This window comes from Chinchilla lanigera, unplaced genomic scaffold, assembly GCF_000276665.1.
Source record: "Chinchilla lanigera isolate Chin_1 unplaced genomic scaffold, ChiLan1.0 scaffold00127, whole genome shotgun sequence".
NCBI classification, from domain to species: Eukaryota; Metazoa; Chordata; class Mammalia; order Rodentia; family Chinchillidae; genus Chinchilla; species Chinchilla lanigera.
The window spans coordinates 1,820,957-1,835,404 of NW_004955528.1; the positions used below are offsets into that span (position 1 = coordinate 1,820,957).

General features: G+C 62.6%; 1 protein-coding gene across 1 annotated transcript in view; it reads left to right on the top strand.

The window, feature by feature from the left end:
• Hrh3 (histamine receptor H3) overlaps positions 1–5,751 on the top strand; it is a 7,461-nt gene extending 1,710 nt beyond the window's left edge. Inside the window, exons 5-7 of the mRNA XM_013507434.1 lie at positions 352–1,210; positions 2,204–2,370; positions 3,782–5,751. Of these exons, the coding sequence (XP_013362888.1) occupies positions 352–1,210; positions 2,204–2,370; positions 3,782–4,702 (1,947 nt within the window). The 3' untranslated portion in view covers positions 4,703–5,751. The remainder of the gene's footprint in view (positions 1–351; positions 1,211–2,203; positions 2,371–3,781) is intronic.
• Positions 5,752–14,448: the final 8,697 nt, after the last annotated feature.

Here is a 14,448-nt window from a genome sequence, read left to right on the forward strand (position 1 = left end):
AGCTCACTTTGTAGCCCAGGCTGGCCTCGAACTCACAGTGATCCTCCTGCCTCAGCCTCCCCAGCGCTGGGATTACATGCATGGTCCACCACGCCCAGCTACATAGTGAACTAAAGCACAGTCCAAACTACACAGCAAAACCTTGTTTAAAAAAAAAAATAATAATAATTTTAAAAGACCCAGAAAATTCTCTCTAGCCCTAACTCAGCACCCCTTTCCTGTATGTACCCCTACCACACATACCTTACCCTTGGTACCGAGCTTCCCGTCCCCAACCCCGTCCCCGTGTTCCCGGGAAAGCTGGACCCAGGTGCCCCTGAGCTGGAAGAGGCAGACAGGTGACACCGAGAGCGGGAGCGAGGAAGAAACTATTGTCAGCGATTCCGCGCCAGGAAGCAGGAGCACTGCAGAAGCGCGTGCTCCGGGACTAGGGGTGATGTGCGGGACCGGGCAGCCCCGCTGCACAAGGGCAGCGACGGCCGACCCCTCCCGGACGTCCGACCTGGCTCGGGGCCAGCGAGAACGTCTGCCTGGGGCAGCTGGTGCAGGGGGCCGAGGAGGCTGGCATTACCTGACGGCAGGGCAGGAAGGGCGGACGCGCAGAGGACGGGGACCCAGCCTTGCTGCGGCGGCAGGCGAGCAAGGGTCACCGGCGGGGAGGGAGCGTCGGGGCGCTGCCTTAAAGGGGCCGGCCTGCCCGGCCGAGGGACCTCACGCCTCCCGGGGACGCGTGCCTCCGAGTCGCCTCCCAGCGACACCGCTTCCGAAGAGCCTGGCTGCCGCCGCGCCCACTCCCCACGAAGAACGGAGTCCAGGAGTCCAGCGCGGAGCGGAAACGTTTATTCGGAAGGACTTCGTTTAGGCGCTCACATCGCGCACCCGCAGGAGAGGCGGAGGCGGCTCCGGGAGGGCACGGCGGCTCCGGCGCGCACCACCCTCCCGGGGCGCTCCGTGGCTACAATCCTGCCGCCGGCCCTCGGGTCCCACAGCCGCAGCCCACGGCGCCCTCGCAGGCTCCGGGCGGCTGCGGGCGGGGCGCGCGGCTTCTCCGCCGCCTGGACCGCGGTGCTGGCCGCGCTCATGGCGCTGCTCATCGTGGCCACGGTGCTGGGCAACGCGCTGGTCATGCTCGCCTTCGTGGCCGACTCGAGCCTCCGCACCCAGAACAACTTCTTTCTGCTCAACCTTGCCATCTCCGACTTCCTCGTGGGTAAAGCCCCCAGACCCCGCCCGCTGCCCGAGCCCGGGGCGCTGAACCCTGCAGGACCAGCTGAGCTGGGAGCCCGGAACTGGGGCGGCACACACTCCTCTGGGGCCCGGGCTGGGGAGGGGGCGTCCAGAACCGTTGGGGCAGTGGGCGCAGGCGAAGTTCCTTGCTTCTCAGGCCGGACGGGGGCTGCGGAGAAACCTCTCCGGGAAGGGCCTTGAGCCGGCGGGTGCTCGGCGCAGCGCAAGGCGCAGCGGCCGCGGGTGCAGCGCTGGCTTTCTGCGCCGTAGCCAAACAAAGGCTGCGGCGGGCTCAGGACAGGCGGAGGGCGCTGTAGAGGGGAGGCTGGGGAGCTTGGTGGAAAGGATACGGAAGGGGGATGTTTTGGAGCGGCGTTGGGGAAGGGGATCGCGGGGAAGGCGGGGGTGGGGTGGGGGAGATGCTCAAGGAGCGTGCGCTCACGTGTCCATGCGCTGCTGCCGGCTGGAGGGCGGGGGGCGGGGCGCGCAGAGGGGGCCCGAGCGCCAGACACCTGTTGGGGCTGCCAGATGCTTCTCCCAGACACTGCAAGGCGGTTTTGGCGGTGGGAGTGGCTGGCGGGGCTGGGGCCAAGAGCCCTTCAAGCCAAGGAAAAAGGCTTTTTCGATTTTTAAACTGAGGATGGAGCTGTCCAGCAGCTAGGGGGTAGGGGCTGGTCCAGCGCGGGGGCTGGGGAGAAAGGACATGCTCTTCCTTCCTCCCCTTGGGGGCTGCAAAGGCCAGATAGAAGTCCAGGGGTCCCCACGTCCCGATCCCCTCTCCTGCTCAAAGTCCGGGGGCTCAGTGGGGTTGGGGGCGGTGTGGGGGCTGCAGCCTGGGGGGACTGGAGGGTAAGGTAAGGGGTGCTAGCCACAGGCGGTGCCTGCCTGGGAGCCCCGGCCTGCCCTCTCTCCGTGTGCTTGGTCTGACCCAAGCCCCCGTCACCCACGGTTCCATCGCAGCCTTACTCTCACACAGGGGCCTTCTGCATCCCGCTGTATGTGCCCTATGTGCTCACGGGCCGCTGGACCTTCGGCCGGGGCCTCTGCAAGCTGTGGCTGGTGGTGGACTACCTGCTGTGCACCTCTTCCGTCTTCAACATCGTCCTCATCAGCTATGACCGCTTCCTGTCCGTCACCAGGGCGGTGAGTCCTGGGCTGCAAGGACCGCGCCTCACCCCTGGGGAGCCCCGAGGGGTGGGTGGGTGTCGGGTGGACTTGATCCCTGCTGGCCTCAGACCTGACTTGTGGGCACTCTTTAGCCATGTGCCCACTTGGAGGCCGTTAGCTGCTAGCAAGGGAAAGCCTGGCATGGGAGGAAGCGGGGAGTCTGATCTGGGATCAGACGCCCCTGCAGGAAGGGGTGTCACTGACCAGCCTCTGGCTGGGGCTGGGTCCAAAGTGCCTGTCCCTTCCGTGTGCCTGCACAACACTGCAGGAGGGGGCGCTGCAGCACCCAGCTTCGCCAGGTCCCCTTGTGTGAGCAGCCGTCGTGAGTTAGCCCTGGACCTGCCTGGATCTGTTGAGTGGGAGCTGTGTGGATGCCAGTGAGAGGTGGAGCCGCAGCACCACTCCCCTCCTCATCCTGAATGCCCTCCCCCCATGCCTTATCGGGGGAGGGGCAGGTTTCTTTGAAGCCTAGGAAGATTACGGGACAGAATACATAAAGCACAAGCCTGGGGTCCTCTTCAGTCCCTCCTGCCCTCCCCGAGTCACCAGGGAAATGGGGCAGTCTTGGGCTGTTGTGAGATTAAATAAGCTAACATCCAAAAGGTGCTCAGCACAGACCAAGGCATGGCCATAGACCCATGCATAGCTGTAGCTCTGATCATTGCTCCCGTTGTCCCTAAGGTAAAAGCCATCAGGCTGATGTGGGTGAGGAGTACAGGTCCCCTTCACTTCCGCCTCAGCGTTCCACCTGAGACCCCCAACTGGATCTTTGGCCCCTCCTGCCGCCCTGCCCCCTACTGGCTGGTTGCTCTTTGCACTTGGACGCTCTTATCCAGGACTTACAGGCCCCACCCTCTCTGCCTGTACTCCTTCCAGAGGTCCTTATGCACACCTTGGATGCTTGGTTACTGTGTGTGTGTGTGTGTGTGTGTGTGTGTGTGTGTGTGTGTGATTTCTTCTAGCAGTGGGCTAGCACGTAGCTTCATTCCTACACCTCCAGCTCCTAGGGCCGTGAGCACTTGAGCAGGGCAGAGCTGGGACCTCCTTTCTTGCACAGCTAATGGTTCAGCTTGGCTCCGGCCCTTGCGAGAGGCCTCAGTTGCTTGTGGCTCCTGGAAGTGGCTGAGTGTAAGTCTAGTGCCAGGGACACAGGGCAAGGACGGGACACTGGCAGAGCTCACTGCTGGTCGGGCTGGTAAAGAAGCAAGGTTTGGTTTGACTGTGGGGAGTTCCAGGGCTCTGCGGAGTGTGGCAAGACAGCAGCCAGCTGGAGCTCACGGGGGAGGTCCCTGCCCACTCCCGGGGACGGCAGAGAACAAGGAACAGCGCTGCGGGTGAAGGGCCGTCCAGCCTGACCTTCCCTCCTCGCCTGCATGTCCTGCTGCAGGTGTCCTACCGGGCCCAGCAGGGCGACACGCGGCGGGCAGTGCAGAAGATGGCACTGGTGTGGGTGCTGGCCTTCCTGCTGTACGGGCCGGCCATCCTGAGCTGGGAGTATCTGTCTGGAGGCAGCTCCATCCCCGAGGGCCACTGCTATGCTGAGTTCTTCTACAACTGGTACTTCCTCATCACAGCCTCCACCCTGGAGTTCTTCACGCCCTTCCTCAGCGTCACTTTCTTCAACCTCAGCATCTACCTGAACATCCAGAGGCGCACCCGCCTTCGTCTGGACGGGCCCCGAGAGGCTGGCCCAGAGCCCCCGCCGGAGGCCCAGCCCTCCCCGCCCCCACCACCTCCGGGCTGCTGGGGCTGCTGGCCAAAAGGGCAGGGGGAGGCCACGCCGCTGCACAGGTATGGGGTGGGCGAGGCCGGCCCCGGCGCTGAGGCTGGAGAGGCGGCCCTCGGGGGTGGCAGCGGTGGGGGCGCTGCAGCCTCGCCCACCTCCAGCTCCGGCAGCTCCTCGAGGGGCACGGAAAGGCCGCGCTCCCTCAAGAGGGGCTCTAAGCCCTCCGCATCCTCGGCATCTCTGGAGAAGCGCATGAAGATGGTTTCCCAGAGCATCACGCAGCGCTTCCGCCTGTCACGGGACAAGAAGGTGGCCAAGTCCCTGGCCATCATTGTGAGCATCTTCGGGCTCTGCTGGGCCCCGTACACGCTGCTGATGATCATCCGAGCTGCCTGCCACGGCCACTGCGTCCCCGACTACTGGTACGAGACGTCCTTCTGGCTTCTGTGGGCCAACTCGGCTGTCAACCCGGTCCTCTACCCCCTGTGCCACTACAGCTTCCGCCGGGCCTTCACCAAGCTGCTCTGTCCTCAGAAGCTCAAGGTCCAGCCCCACGGCTCCCTGGAGCAGTGCTGGAAGTGAACACGGCCGCTCACTCTGTTTCCTGGGCGGCCCCGGGAGTGAGCCGCACCTTGTCTGCGGCCCACCCTGAGTGTCACGGCAGCTGCCCTTAGACCATCTGCCCTGCACCGGGGGCAGCCTGGTGGGCCGGCTGGGGCCCTCGCTAGCGGAACTGGGGTGTGGATGGTGAGCTCTGCTCCCCAGACCCTGCTCCCATCCCAGGGCGCCAACCCGTGGGTCCCAGGCCTGCTGTCCACCCCCACGGACAGTGCAGTGCCCAGTGGCGTCCATCCTTTTCACACTTGGTGGTTGGTGTTCTTCTCAAAGTGAACGGTGTGTGCTCCAGCTTCCCGACCCAGCAGTGTGCTCCCGCACGCGCACACACCTGCACACCTCTCCTGCAGACAAGCCCGGGACGCTGCCCTTGCTGCTGTCTGTCTCTTGCTCGGGCCCAGGGCCCGCTCCTTCATCCCTCTTCCCCCAGCTCGCTGCCCCACCGAGTGTCAAGTGCCCCGGCAACCTGAAAGCCGTTCTCCGCTTTTCCACTCTGGGTGTTTTCAGGAAGATGAAGAAGAAGAAAGCACGTCTGTGAACTTGATGTTCCTTGGATGTTTAATCAAGAGAGACAAAATTGCCGAGGAGCTCAGGGCTGGATTGGCAGGTGTGGGCTCCCACGCCCTCCTCCCTCTGTGCTGCGGCTTCCGGCTGAGCTGTGCCAGCTGCTTCTGCCCGCCCCGCCCCCGGGCTCGGGACAATGGGATGGCCCGACTGGCGGCTCTGAGCACAGCCAAAGCCATGCGATGCCTGCTCAGCCGGCCAGAGCCTGTCCCGCCAGCCCCATCTGCTCAGCCATCATTTCCTTGTTGTTATTGGGTGGGAGGGGACCTGGCCATGTCCTAAGGCTCCTGAACCTTGCAGGGACAGTCAGTGGGAGATCAGGGCCAAGGGACACCGAGGGGGACACTTTGCCACGTCCTGTACACCTGCCAGAGGCGCTCTGCATGCTCTGCTGCCCTCACGCCCGCTGTGCTGCCCCTGCCAATGTGAAGTGACAATAAAGTGTATTTTTTTATTGGTGCTGATTCCTGAGTGCTTTGTGGTGGTGCTCAGAGCTCCTGGCCTCTAGTGAGAGGCCCCAACGAGACAAGACCCCCAGGAGGCGGACGAGAGGCACAGGGGCCTTAGTAGAAGAAAGGGAGGGCCCATCACCCTGGAGCTTAACCTCAGCAAGGGATGAGTGCTGCCGCCTGGGCAGGAGCCCGGCCCACACCCCGCCAGACTGCACACCGAGGCCCCTGCCCTGACACAGCCAGGCCAGCTGGGCAGGGGCTGCGTCCTCACACACGCCCTTCCCTGGGGAGCAGGGCTGCACGCCAGCGAGACGCAGGGCACAGGGACGGTCTTGGCCATACTCACACTCTGAGGAAGAGCTGGGAAGGAGTGGCGGAGGGGCTGTGGTAACCACACGGGCTTCCGGCAGCTGGAGGGGGCACTGGGCCGGGAGCGGATGAGCCTACGGCAGGCGGCATCTTTCCCAGAGCTGCCATCCTGGACTGGCTGAAGGTGCAAGATGGGCACCGTAAGAAGAGGACAGGCAGCAGGGTCGACGGTGCTGTCCTCGTGAGCTGATGGTGACAGAAGGCTGCCTCAGGAAATGGGAAATGGGAGAAGCCGGAGGGCTCTCCCCTGACCTCGCTCTGCCGGGCTCTCATTTTCCGCTCCCTACCCCCTGACCTCTGCCCTGCAGCCAGTCCCTCGCCGCTGGCGCCATGGTGCCCGCCCCGTGGAGAGCAGCGCCCCCCACAAGGCAGAACCTGCGGAAGCTGTGATTCTCAGCGCTGCAGAGGGGAAGCCAGCCCACAGGAGCCTTCCTTCTCCAGACTTCCGCACCCCACAGCTGGCCCACACTGTTTTCCAAACTCCCCGGGAAACTTCCCCCAAACCTCAGTGGACCCCTGCCCCCTCCAGCCTTTCCCTCTCTGGATCCCAGGCCTGCTGCCCTCCAGTTAGGGCAGGAGCTTCTCCTTGGCAGAAGCCACGCAGGCCCTTCTGTGCTGACCAGAGGGAGGGTGAGCCAGGGGCTGCTGTGTGGCCCTGTCCTCCGGGGCTGGACCCTGGCCTGAGCGTTTGAGAGCAGGGAGGGCAGGGCGCACGCCCGTCTCTGGAAGGCCCCGCACCTCCTCTTCCTCCTCCGGCTTCCCTCGCCCCACGCCGCCCGCTGGGCCCGGGGGCCGTCTGTCCCTCAGCCCAGAGCTGTCTGGGAAAGGACAATAACGGTCTCCGCGGCAGTGGGCGCTCCGCACAACAGCACAGCCGGAGCCCTGGCTGCCCCTCCGCCTGGCCCTGCTAAATGGCTACAAATTGGAGGATAAAAGCACAGGCTTTCAAGCAATTTTGCCTTCAATCTCTGGAAACTGCTGCTCCTGGAGCTTCCGTGCGGGGACCGAGGAGGAGAGAAGAAAGACACGGAGCCTATCGGGCCCGTGTCGGCAGCAAACAAACACACAGAGGGGGCCTCCTGCAATCCCAGTGAGCACTGGAGGAGGCCAAGCTGTTCCCCCGGGCCCAGCAGGACAGCTGTTGTTTACTGAGCACCTACTGTGTACCAGGAACGGCGGCAGGAGGGTGGGTGGGGGCTTCCATCCCATCCTCCCAGCACAGTCACGGTCCCGAGCTGCAGGGAGCTGACAGACGAGCTAAGGAATGAGGGGCAACCTGAGGTCAGCCAGGTTGCCCAGCACAGGCCACAGTCCCCCTCCTGGAGCAGGGCACAAGACCACAGCAGGCTGAGGGCAGAGGAATGGGGCCCCACGGGGTCTTTCTGACGGGGCCCTCGGGGCTGCCTGTGTTGGGCACCTTGCCCACCCTGGCACCGGCTCTGGGGCTCCCCGCCAGGACAAGTTCTGGGCATCTGCTGCATCAGGGTCTTCCCCAGCCTGGAATGGAGCCCTAAGCTCTGCAGTGGCACATCCATCCCCTACTTCTGCAAAAGGCCAAATGACCGGGATCCAGAGGTGTGAGGAGGAATGACTGGCGCTCCCTGGCAAGCTTCAGTGCCATGTGACTGCTGCACCGCCAGCCCTTGTTGCCAGGCATGTGGGGTGCAAGGAGCCTCCCACCAACAGTTCCTTGCATTCCACATGGGTGTTGGGCACAGCACAGCCCCTGTGCCCTGGCAGGGACCCTGAGGGGCAGTTACATGCTCCGTTCTGCTGCTGAGAGTGGCCCAGGAGGAAGTCGCCCCCATGTCTCACACACGGCGTCAGCGGGAGCCAGCAATCCACTCCAAGCCTGACGCTCAAGCCCGTGCTCTCCCTACTCCACTGCATTCTCCCCGAGCACCCACTATGTGCTGGACACCATGGGGTGCTGGGGGGGGGGCTGGGCCCCACTTCAGGCCTTTTCTTCCTAGGGAACAGGGCCCAGCTCCTGTCATTTGTGTGCGTGGTAGTAGGTAGGGGTGCCCCTGGGATGGCGAGTGGGGTAGGACATCCAGAAAAGACCCTATGAGCTCTGTGGGTCTGAGCCCACGGCACCAATTGGGTGCCCACTGTACGCCCCCCATTGTGCTGGGCGCAGGAAGGAACGCAAGGGAAAACCAGGGGAAGTGGCAAGGTGGCAAAGCAGCCACAGTGCCCAAGTGTCCAGGTCACAGAAGCGCCCTTGGAAGGGAAACTGAGGCCAGGCCCGAGCCGGCCCCAGCCTAGCCAGCCAGTCTGCACGGAGACTGGGAGGGCAGCGCCAGCAACCTGCCAGGCGTACAGCTCCTCGCCTCCCCCTCCCAGCTGGTCTCGGGGACCAGGCAGTGGCCGCAGGATGGGCCAAGCCTTGCTAGCTGAGGGGCGGTTGGGCTCGGCGCCCCGGCTCTCCCGCCCCCACAGGCAGCAAGTGGCTCTGCCTCCGCAGCCTCCCCACACCACCCAAGTCACTCCCCTGTTGACAGCGCCTGCGCCTTCCTTGGGCCTTGGGCCCTGCCTCCCAGCTGGCGGAGACACAAGGCTGGGGGGCTGGGTCCTGGTGCCCCAGACCTGGGGCATCTCCTTCTTCATAGCTTCCTGGCCCTCTCCTGTGGGGTGGGGGGGAGCAGAAGATCTGAGGGGGCTGGACAGGAGGCTCTGTCTGAATAGGCGGACTCCTGGCTGTGACCTTGAACAGGCCGGGAAGGTCCCCCACCTGGTCCCCTCAGCAATCCCTCCCTCACTGGGGCCTCATGAGGACAGACACCCTGCTCCTGCTGTCCAGGACTTGGGGTACATCCAGTCATCCACGCTGGGGTGGGGACCTCCGGGTCTGAGGACCCTAGAGAAGTCAAGGTCAAGGGTCAGAGGTCAAGCTCCAGAAGTGCCTGAGTTTCCCCCTGTGGGCACACAGGGGTCAGGGAGGAGGAAAAGCCCACGCTGAGGGTGTCCCTGCCCGTGCCTGCTGGGGAAGGACAGCGGCGCCTGGCCGTGAGGCAGGGGCTCGGCCCACAACACCAAAGACGGCTCAGGGTGGAACCCTGTGATCTAGCCTCCATCTCTCCTCCCTTCACTCCTTGTTCCCTCCTTCCCTCCCTCCCTCCTTGTTCCCTTCTCCCTCCTTCTCTCTCTTTCCTTGTCCTTTGGGTGCCTGTGGTACTGGAGACTCAACCTAGGCCCTTTGCACTGGGCCACACCTCCAGCCCTTTTCTGTATATTTTACTTTGCTAAATTGCCCAGGCTGAGCTGTAACTTTTGATCTTCCTGCCTCAGCTTCCCACAGTGCTGGGATGACAAGTGGGGACCACCACACCCGATCTGAGCCCTTTCCTAGCTCATCTAGTCCTCAATATAGTGCATACTATGATTCTTATTTTATTTTTTATTTTTATTCTTATTTTATACATGAGGAAACTAAGGCATAGAGAGGCCAAGTAACCTGTTCAGTATCACACAGCTAATGAGAGCCTGAGCTGGGCTACTTCCTTCCGGGACCACTTCCCAGCTCCTTCCGCTCCTGGAGTCACCTTCTTGTTCTTTTCCTAGCCCAGTGTGGCAGACCCCACCTCAGAAGGCCCACTTTTCTTCGAGACAACTGTTCTCCCCTCATTGCTGCAGGCTCAGGGGCCACTTGACTCAGGATGGGCTGGGATCCCAGGCACACCTGCTCAGCTCACCAGGGTAGCTTCGAGGTGGCACATAATGTAGCCCCACCTCCAGGAGCAGTCCTGGGACTGTGGCCAGGTCTGGGGAAAGGTGGGGCTCATCTGATCTGGTGGCCTCCATACTGTCCTCAGTAGGGCCACCCCAGAGGAGGCCCACCTGGTACCGCCAGTGTGGGGAAGGCTGAGAGCTGATGCACCTGGATCCAGCTGTACCTGAAGCTGGACTTGGTGCTCCATTTCACAGGTCACCAAATGGACTGTCTCTCCTAAAGCCACCCTGCCATCTTGGGGTTGGGCAGATCATTCCTGCCCACAGTTTATCTGTGTCTTTCATTAATAATAATAAAAAAAGGGAGTCCATTATTTAAGCACTCACGATTAGCTGTTTGTGATGTGTGCTGGTAGAAAAAGGACCTCTCAACACCCGGCTTCTGGGTGGAAAGGCGATACCCTTCCTGCCAAAAGGGGACTTGCACCAGGCTGTCGCCTGGAACTGAGCTCTTCCTCCGTGAAGCAGGGTGTGCTCGGCTGCTGCCAGGGCTGGACCTCCAGCTTGGCAGAGCTACAGACTCTGACAAGCTGGGAGGGAGGGTGGGTGGTGGGGCCTCCTTTGACCACCATACTTCATGGACAAGGGGCACTCTGGACGACCCTAATCAACCACGTGCTCCAGCCTTTCCTGGATGCCCCAGTGGGCTGCACCGGGAGGGGACGGCGGAGGGAGGGAGCGGGCCACAGCTGGGCCATCCGGGCTCTGCCGGGGAGCGGAGGGGCGTGGCGTGGGAGGGGCCGTCCCTGCCCAGTAAAGTGTGAGAGCCCTGCGTGGGGGCAGGTGATGGGGAGATTCCCTCGCCCTGCCCACCACTAGGCTCCCCAGCCTCTGGCAGCAGTGGGCCTGGCCCGGGCCCCAGGATCTTTCAGAGGGGCCTGCTCCGCAGAGGTGCCCTAGGGAGCCTTCCTATCCCATAGCTGGATGGCAGTGTGCAGCTGGGAGGAGGGGCCAGGCGGGCAGTGTGGAGGTGGGCGGGGAAAGCAGCGGCAGAGGCTGGGCCGGCCCCGGGCGCCTCCTGCCCCAAACTCTGCTTGCAGAGGCCAGCTCCCAGCAGGGACGGCTCCCACCTCTGCCTCTGGGGCACAGCCCTGCCCACCCCCACCCCATAGACCCAGCCCCCAGGACCAGAGGCTTTGCCTGCCCTTGCTCATGTCTCTTAGGTGACCCTGGCCCCCAGAGGCCCTGTGGGCCCAGAGGACTCTGTCCTACCCACGTTGGGGTGGCTGAAGTGAGGGTGGCAAGAATGCCAGGCTAGGGCCACACCGCACCCTGCGCCGATGCTGAGCCCAGGAATTGTTACCCCACTGCACGGATAAGGAAACCAACACAGGCTCCAAGCAGAGCGCACCCTCGCTGCCCGACCCTGGCGCGGCGGAACCGGCCCGACAGCGGAGCTGAGGAGCGCCCTGTCCCCTGGGGCACAGCGGAACATAGGGTGGCTTGGGCTCTGAGGACAGACACGCACATGTTCCCACTGGCATTTTGCAAAGATTCTTTCCCTTTGGCTCCAACCAGAACACGGCCCCCAGGAGTCCTGGCTCGTGCCCCACAGAGCGAGGCCCTTAGGCCGTGTGCAGGAGGCCACTTCGCAGGCACACCAGGTGGGGCAAGGTCCTCTCTGCTCTCTTGGACTTTCCTCCGCAGCAGCCTGGTCCATTTCACACTGGTCCTGGTGGGTGAGCAGCAGCCCAGTCCCGACAATGGCAGTGTCCGGGCAGGGGAGTCCTCTACCACCTCGGAGCTGGCGCCACATCTCCAGGAAACTCGGCAGGCCTGTAGCCAGGAGGGGCGCTTCCCACGGAGGCCTTCCGCCAAGGCTGCTGCTACAGCTCGTGCAAGCTGCTAGGAGGTCGGCTACGTGCTCAGCCTGAGGGGCGCAGTGCCTCAACAAACACTCGCCAAGGTGCCAGGTGGGGTTGCCCACGTGGCTCTGTAGCACAGTATCTGCCTAGCAAGGAATGCCAGGTTGGGGACAGAGCCGCTGGCACTGCGGCCGAGTCCCTCCACGGCACATCCAGGGCATGAGTGGAGGTCATGCTCCCGCCAATGCCATGGACGTGCATGCCGGGGCCGTGACAGGGACCTCGGGTGCCCTTTCCGGGTTTCTGCCAGTGGAGCCCTGGGCAGAGCTGTCGGGTGACACAGAAGCCTGACAAGGATCTGCTCCACCCACTCCGCCCCGTCCCATGTGCACACGTGGGCCTGCCCTGTATGCGTTTAGCGCTAACCTTTTTTATTGTGGTAAAATAGACACAAAGTAAAAATTTCCACTCATTTATGATTTTATTTATTTTTCAATATAGAGGACTTTACCCAGGGCCTTTGCCCTGAACTTCATCCCTAGCCCTTTCAAAAAAGTTTAAAAAAATTTTTTTTGAGACAAGTTCTCGTTAAATCACTAAGTTGCCCAGGCTGGGCTTTAATTTGGAATTCTTCTGTCTTAGCCTCCCAGGGTGCTGGCATTATAGGCGTGTGCCAACATGCCCGGCTCCCATTCAGCTATTAAGTGGATAGCTCTGTGGCGTGAAGCACATTCCACTGTGTGCACCTGCCACCTCTGTCCACCTCAGGAGCACTTTCTTTTCTTTTCTTTCTTTTTTTTTTTTTTTGTCTTTTTGAGACAGGGTCTCACTATGCAGTTCAGGCTGACCTTGAACTCACTTTGTAGCCCAGGCTAGTCTTGAACTCACAATGATCCTCCTGCCTCAGCCTCCCGAGTGCTGGGGTTATAGGTGTGTGCCACCACGCCTGGCAACTCAGGAGCATTTTCATCTTCCCTTTAGGACTTGTGGGCATGCTGGCACCCACCCACCTGTAATCCCAGCACTGGGGAGGCTGAGGCAGGAGAATGGCCAAAAGTTTGAGGCCGGCTGGGGCCACAAAGTGAGTTCAAGGCCAGCCTGAACTACATACTGAGGCCATGTCTCGAAAAAAAGGACCTGATGCTCACTGAACACTGAACGGTTTTTTCTTTAACTTTTTTCTTTTTGCTACAGATGGAGCCCAGGGCCTCTTGCACACTGGCAGTGCTTTGCCACTGTGCTACGCCCCCAGCTCAGCAAGACTGCTTCCCCATATGTACACTGGGGCACCCCTCTGAGGACCCCTCCTAACACTGCCTTTGTCTGGCCACAATCCCCTGCCCACCTCCAGCTCCAGCCTTGCCTCTTCTCGCAGCGCAGTGGGGGCAGTGGGCGTCCTCGGGGGCCCGCCTCCTACTCCACCTGGCTCCTGGCAGCGCCCAGCACACACTGAGCTCACCCTTCTCTTGTGGGCAGCATCCCCTGCACGGCCCCTGCCCCCTGCCCCCTCAAAGCCCTTAGCACAAAGTACCAGCAGGAGGAGAGTAATTAAAACAGGCTTCCTCGGTGCACGCCCTTCCTGCCCCAACCCTGCTGCTGGCGCTGCCCGGGGCCTCGAGCACAGCACCAGCGGGGCCTCCTCCCAGGGCTCTGCGCGGGACCACGTGTGGGTGAGTGGTGGCACGCGCTGTGCGGTCCAGTGGGCGGCCTCTGTTCCCAACTTGGGAGATTTCACTGGGTGCCAAGCATCAGCAACCACAGGCCGTCAGTGTGCCAGGGACCAGGGGGCAGGGGAGCAGGAGCAGGCAGGCAGTGCCTTGAGCACTTGGCAGTCTGTGCGGGCAGAGGGATCCACACACACACAGGCCCTGGGCCCAGGCAGCGGGGACCTGCTGCTCCACCGAGACGACCTGGGCGGGGGCCAAGTGCGGGTGGTAGGGGGTGCTGAGATGTGTGGACGTGCAGACGAATGGACACCCAGCCCAGCGCGCTGTGCCCGACAAGGTGAGCGCAGCACCCGCTGCAAGGCACGGGGTCCTGGCCGGGAATAGCCCCAGCTCCACGCTCACATGTAAGTTCAGGACTCAGCCTTGTTTGGGAAGAAGGCTTTGTACTGCAGTCACTTAAGGATCTCAAGAGGAAGGCATACGGGGCCCACATCCTAAAGTGGGCCCTAAGGCCCAGGACTGGCGTCCTTAAAGACAGAGGGACACACGGAGGCCATGGGAAGGTGCATGCAGGGCTCAGAGTGAAATGGCCACGACCAAAGCCACTGGGAGCCAGCGGAGGCAGGAAGGGCCTTTTCCCAGAGCCCCGAGAAGGAGCATGGTGCCTTGACACCTTGGTGCCGGCCTCCTCACCTCCAGCCCAGGAGAATGTTTCTGTGGTTTCACGCCGGATGCCCCACGAGGACCTCAGGTGTCTCTGAGAGGCCAGCCCAGGCCAGGCCGTGCGCCGGACGCCATGGGCCAGGACAGCAGGGGGAGCAGAGGCCTGGAAGTCTAGCTGGGCTGCCTGCTGGCAGGGCAGGCGACAGCAGCCCATGTGGGCGGCTGGGCGGCAGACACCACTTCCCACAAGCAGCCGGGGACCTGTGCCGTCTGCCATCACAACCGGCCCCACCCGCTTGGCTTGCATTTGCTAAGGGCGAGGGAAGGACCCCAGCAGGCAGCGACCTCTACACACACTGACAGGAGAGCCGAGCCTGAGTGGGGTGCGTCCTCACGCACCCGCAAGGGAGCTGTAGGCTAGACCCCTGGAGCAGGTAGACGGGGAGCTTAGGAATGAGAGG